The sequence below is a fragment of the Schistocerca nitens genome, chromosome 1 (assembly GCF_023898315.1).
Source record: "Schistocerca nitens isolate TAMUIC-IGC-003100 chromosome 1, iqSchNite1.1, whole genome shotgun sequence".
NCBI lineage: Eukaryota > Metazoa > Arthropoda > Insecta > Orthoptera > Acrididae > Schistocerca > Schistocerca nitens.
Genome location: NC_064614.1, coordinates 950256125 through 950262190, shown reverse-complemented (window position 1 = coordinate 950262190; position 6066 = coordinate 950256125). Strand labels below are relative to the sequence as shown.

General features: G+C 37.3%; 1 protein-coding gene across 4 annotated transcripts in view; it reads right to left on the bottom strand.

Annotated features, from left to right (window-relative positions):
• Positions 1 to 480: 480 nt before the first annotated feature.
• Positions 481 to 6066, bottom strand: part of LOC126194621 (ATP-dependent 6-phosphofructokinase) — an 83613-nt gene continuing 78027 nt past the window's right edge. For 2 of the 4 annotated variants that reach the window (XM_049932780.1, XM_049932804.1), the window contains 5 exons: positions 4740 to 4839; positions 4346 to 4472; positions 4164 to 4261; positions 1341 to 1563; positions 481 to 1244 (listed from right to left, as the gene is read on the bottom strand). In XM_049932780.1, coding sequence (XP_049788737.1) covers positions 1100 to 1244; positions 1341 to 1563; positions 4164 to 4261; positions 4346 to 4472; positions 4740 to 4839 — 693 coding nt within the window. In that variant the 3' untranslated portion in view covers positions 481 to 1099. The remainder of the gene's footprint in view (positions 1245 to 1340; positions 1564 to 4163; positions 4262 to 4345; positions 4473 to 4739; positions 4840 to 6066) is intronic. The other 2 variants (XR_007538487.1, XM_049932796.1) reach the window with 2 other exon arrangements.

The window sequence follows — 6066 nt, the reverse complement described above, 5'->3', positions numbered from 1 at the left end:
AAGATGATGTGACTTACCAAATGAAAGTGCTGGCAGGTCGACAGACACACAAACAAACACAAACATACACACAAAATTCTAGCTTTCGCAACCAACGGTTGCTTCGTCAGGAAAGAGGGAAGGAGAGGGAAAGATGAAAGGATGTGGGTTTTAAGGGAGAGGGTAAGGAGTCATTCCAATCCCGGGAGCGGAAAGACTTACCTTGGGGGAAAAAAGGACAGGTATACACTTGCACACACACACATATCCATCCGCACATACACAGACGAGCAGACAAAATGTCTGCTCGTGTCTGTGTATGTGCGGACGGATATGTGTGTGTGTGCGCGCGCGCGCGAGTGTATACCTGTCCTTTTTTCCCCCAAGGTAAGTCTTCCGCTCCCGGGATTGGAATGACTCCTTACCCTCTCCCTTAAAACCCACATCCTTTCATCTTTCCCTCTCCTTCCCTCTTTCCTGACGAAGCAACCGTTGGTTGCGAAAGCTTGAATTTTGTGTGTATGTTTGTGTTTGTTTGTGTGTCTGTCGACCTGCCAGCGCTTTCACATTGTGTAGTATACTTGTGCTATAAATGAACAAGCCTTCTATATTATGTTTTTTGGTATGTTACAAAAGGCAATTATAATTACATATCTATGTGAAATCAATGTACCAGAAACAAATCAATTGTTAAAAATACAATAAAGCAGCAGGACAAATAAAAGAAAAAAAAATGTATGTCTTTGCACATACTGGTTACCATCCCAGATCATTCTACATTAGAAACTCTTAACATAAAAAGTGTATTCCCCCAAAATATGTTTCAATCACACTGTTTTGTCTGTGACACAATTTTTGTGGTTCTAGAAACTGAAAACGAAAGAACACAGTTATTAGTTCTCCAGTTAGCAACTGCATACTTTGTCAAAGCCTAGTTTCTAACATTCCATACAACACACAACGACAGTATAACAGAAGCAAAGAGGGCAAACACTGTAAAAAATTATTAACTTACATAAAAGAGACCTTTGTTCTCGTTGAACATAATCAAAGGGAGAAAAACGGTAAAGGTATATAGACTACTTGTTGGTGATACGAGCTTCAAGAAATACCATCTGTCTTATTTTGCTACTGTTTTGTCATCTTCTTCTGCTTGTTCTATGGTCATGTACAAGCCTTCTTCTTCATATGCACTCTCATGTTTTGACAAAATTCTTAACAGAGGACGTAATTTTAGCCACCACTGATTCTTTGGTATACGGTAACTACAAAAGAAGAAGAAGAAGAAAAAAAAGTACAGTTATATAGGAATACAGAGCTACTTGCTAATTTTACTGGCATACATGAGTAAATCTACTTACTCAAAATTTGTGCCTTTCTGTAGTTCTTCCAGTGGACTAAATGTATACTGTCTCCTCAATACTCCAAGCAGTGTAGCAGAATCTGGTGTTGCAGTATATACAGTGCCATCACCTTTGGAAGATTCTTTTAGTTTCTGGAACATCCATTCAACCGTTTTTGCTCCCATCTTCGTCCCCATATTACGGTCGAACGGTGTTGGATATCCTCCTTGTTGCATGTGACCTATAATTTCAATAAGTAATGTATTAAACAAGTCCATTAATGTTAGAAGAAATGTGTCTGAATGAATTAAATCACCACAAAGAATATCCATATCCAATTGTAAAATTCTATTATTCAATACTTAAAATACGAGATCCAGTGTGTTTACATAACGGTAAGACTGAATGGTCTTTGTTTACAGCATTTTACACAATACAGCTAAAGTTTCCAAAATAGATTTCCATAAAGAGTAATGATAAACTAACCAATATGTTTAGCCATTGTCTCTTATAAACTTGGATCCACAAGTGAACAATGGAAACGAGAAATATTTTAGATTACCATTTTTGTAACATTCCTCCACAATTTATTCGTATTCGTCTTAGCAAAAAAATTGTGTGCGTACTGTCAAGAAGTGGATTTCCCAAACTAATTTCTAATCCTATAGAGCTATAATGTTTTAATTTTTAACATTTTTATGCAGCGACAGCAACTGATATTGTTTATATAAGAATATACAGCCTAGAGCTGCAGGTTAACTTTATCGTTTACCTAGGTTTCAATGTTAGTCATAACGTCTTCTTCAGAACGTACACAACGAGACTCATACAACTGGCTTAAAGTGAATTTGCTACAGCTTGTTTAATAGAAATGACAAAACCTTATGGTTATGCATCAAGTTTTATATAGTTGACTTACGACATGGCTTGTTTTAGGCAAACATTTAAATAATATTTTATGTTCTGAAGAAGACGTTATTACTAATGTTGAAACCTAGGTAAACGATAAAGTTAACCTGCAACTGTAGGCTGTATATTCTTATATAATGTTTTAACATACCCACACTTGATAAGACGCAGTTTTGCGTTTCTCAGGAGCCTGGTGCACATGGGAGCAATACTGAAACAATGTTTTCTTAAAACAGGAGGAGTGAAAGATCAGGTTTTACCAGCCTGTCAACAGTGAAGTTATAAGAGAAAAGGCTCAATCTTAGAATGCATAAGGACGAATAAAGAAACTGAGAAACTGGCTGCATCTTTTTCAAAGGACACCCCCCCCCCCCCTTCCCCCCGGTATTTCTCATGAGCGATTAAGGAAATAACAGAAAAACCTAAATATGGATGGGAAAACAGATTTGAACCTCATTCTTCCAAATGGAAGTTCGATGCCTTCACTGCTGCACAACCAATTTAAAAATACTTCCTCCATGGAAAGCTACTGTGACTCAGCTGAAACTTTGATTTATTTTAGTATTTTAAGCACTGTGTTAAAAGATGTGGCAGCATATATTCTGGGCTATTTCCAATGGCCTTCCCATTGATGTGGGATCTCATAGTAAGAGACCAAACATTTACATCTGAATGTTTAATGTGGCTGTTTACTGCTGAACAAAACCTTTTACAAACAGCAATGTAAAGCTTCATGTTGCCTTAGACACATCAATAACTTGTTTAACCCCCCCTCAACACACACACTTGTTATTAACCCTTTGCTGTGGGTGAGTTAACTTGTCATGCTCTCAAGCTGTTGAGGACTTAAATGTGGCCCCTGTGTTTTCCTTTAAGCACTACTGACGTGTTTGCACATTTCTTCAGTTGACTTCTCACTGCTGTGAATGAGTTACTTCCATATCTCGGTGAATAAAAAAGTTTCAAGTATTTATCATACAACAGACATGCCTCTTTGCATGCTATCATTTGTAAAAACTTCATATAGATATCCTGAACCATTTATGAAACATTATGATTGTTATGACTACAATTCCCAATGCGCTGGACGGAAATGGGCATGTGCATGCGGCCGTCCACTGGATATAAAAACAAATAACTAAAGAATGAAATGAGATATTGTTCTGCTGTCAATTTTAAATAAAATTTCTGGATATAAAAACAAATAATTTAATAATGAAATGAGATATCGTTCTTCTCTCAATTTTAAATAAAATTTAATATCTTTTCTACGTTTCATACACACAGCAATGTATGAGCTATATTCAACCATATGTAAAGATTATACAATGCATTTTTACCTCTGTAAAATCTTCAAAATTTCATGCAATGTTTTACTTAAATTCGATTTAGCACATTCACTATGACGAACAACGGAAAGAAATTTGGTCCTTTATTGAGCAAAGACCAGACTGTCAGATGTGCAGAAATCATTTTTTTTTCATTGTATCACATGGTAAGTATTTTATAGCAGATGGAACACCACTTCTCAGTACAAGTAGCAGCATTTGGCGAGCAGTGCAGTGGCAATAAAGCCGTGCTCAGCACAGAATGCAGAGAGCACCCCTGTAGCATCAAAAGGATTTTGATGTTAACAGTACTTTTTCCAGAATTTTCACAACATAAGTGTTGAAGAAGAGCAATGATGGAGTACAGATTTATCTCACACAGCAAAGTGTATTCCCATATAGTCCTAACATTTACAACTCAGGCAGAGATGAGGTGAGCAGAGCAATATACTTTCTCTACTGTCCACAAACATTAGTTATGTAGATCAATTCATTTTAAGACTGACAATAATTTAATATCTCTACCACATCCAAAAGTTTATCTGTTATAATGCGTTTTAATAAACAAACAGAAAAATAATATTAAAAGATACTTAAATCTTACCTAATACATTCATTCGAGCACTAAAAAGCCCCTTTCCTTCTTCAGAGTACAAACGATAAATGAAGTCTGTTGTGTAGTTTTCATTGCATTTTTCATTTCTGAAAAAGAACCAAAATGGAAGTCAACAGTCCTGTAATTAAAGATTAAACTAAGGCAAAATAATGACAAAATATTTACTGTACCTAAGAATAAGGCCTCTCTGGACACCTTCAGCCATTTTGGATGCCATGTGGTACACATCTTGCTGTAGATCTTTTATCGAAAATTTCTCCTCGAATATGTATGCCGCATCAGCGCCTCCAGCAAGAGCTTGAATACATAGTAGAAAATAATCTGTGTATTATTCTGTTATTTGTAGTTGAAAATAAGAAATACTTCCAAGCATATCCTCTTAAACTGAACAGAGGTTTTGAGCGCTACTGATCTGGAACTATACTGTCAATGCTCATTACACCTATCAGGTTACACTTTTTAAAATATTAATAATACTAGCATGGTCTGTTATGTGTCTCACATTGTCATGACAGCAGTCTCAAAATATTATTTTGCTAGGAAACTTTTTTTATGGGGCTTTACCTGCTAGTGTAGCGAGGTATCCACAGTAGCCTCCCATAGTTTCTATGACAAACACTCTTCTTTTTGTGCCCTGGGCAGACTGCCGGATTCTGTCACAAATCTAATAAAAAATAAAGATTCCTTTTACATATTAATAGAAAGAACAGTTTATAATATATATTCATGAATAACACTAATGGGATTGAAGACTGTAAATATTTCCGAAGAAGCAAGAAGTGAGTTAAAGACAAATTGAATGTCAAGCGTAACGTCATTCAAATGGTTCAAATGGCTCTGAGCACTATGGGACTTAACATCTATGGTCATCAGTCCCCTAGAACTTAGAACTACTTAAACCTAACTAACCTAAGGACATCACACAACACCCCGTCATCACGAGGCAGAGAAAATCCCTGACCTCGCCGGGAATCAAACCCGGGGACCCAGGCGCGGGAAGCGAGAACGCTACCGCACGACCACGAACTGCGGACTTAACGTCATTACTCTGCAAACCACACTGGTTACCTTGCTACCATGGCAACAGTGTCACATTTGCCGCTGAGAAGCAGGGAGGGGAGGCAGCAATAGTGTGCACTCCAGCAGTCTTACAAATGGAGTGCTGTCACACACTACAAGTCTTTACGGGCCACTGAAGAAAGTGCCTATTTAGAAAACAAACAGAAACAGAATGTACACTATCTTTCACCTTAGCTGCTCATGATGCTTTGCTGACAGTACCCCTAGAACTACCATCCTGGTGATGTCTATATTTTCCACAGCTGTGTCTACTGATTCATCATCTGACATTTTGTTTGCCAGTGATAATACTGATACTGCATTCGAATAAATGCTGACTGATTTTATTATACTTTCAATCAAAGTACCTCATATCCAATAATCATCACACACTTTTTATGTGATACATGGCCTTTCAATCTTCTGATGTCACAGCATTACAAGCTAATATTACAGCTGCAAAAGGAAACTGACCACTTGGCCAGTTAGCATTTTTGGCTAGTAATGCTGAGGTGCTGGGATTGATTCCTGTTGACTCCTGTAACTTTTTCTCTTGTGGAAAGGTGCAGACATTGGTCCATTCAAGCCTTGTGAGGTCATCTAAGAAGCAGTACAATGAATACACAAGTTGCCAGAGTAGCGCTACATTGAAAGGCTTGCACAAGGATAGGTGACTCATGACATTCATTTATTAGCAGTAAAAGCATCAGCTGTTATTTTGTTCCAGTTAGAGAGTGAGATGCTTGACAATGACTACAGATCTTATTCTTTGCCAGATTACGGGCCAGTACTATGGGATTTAGATCTTGATAACATGGTGTCAGTAGGAAGG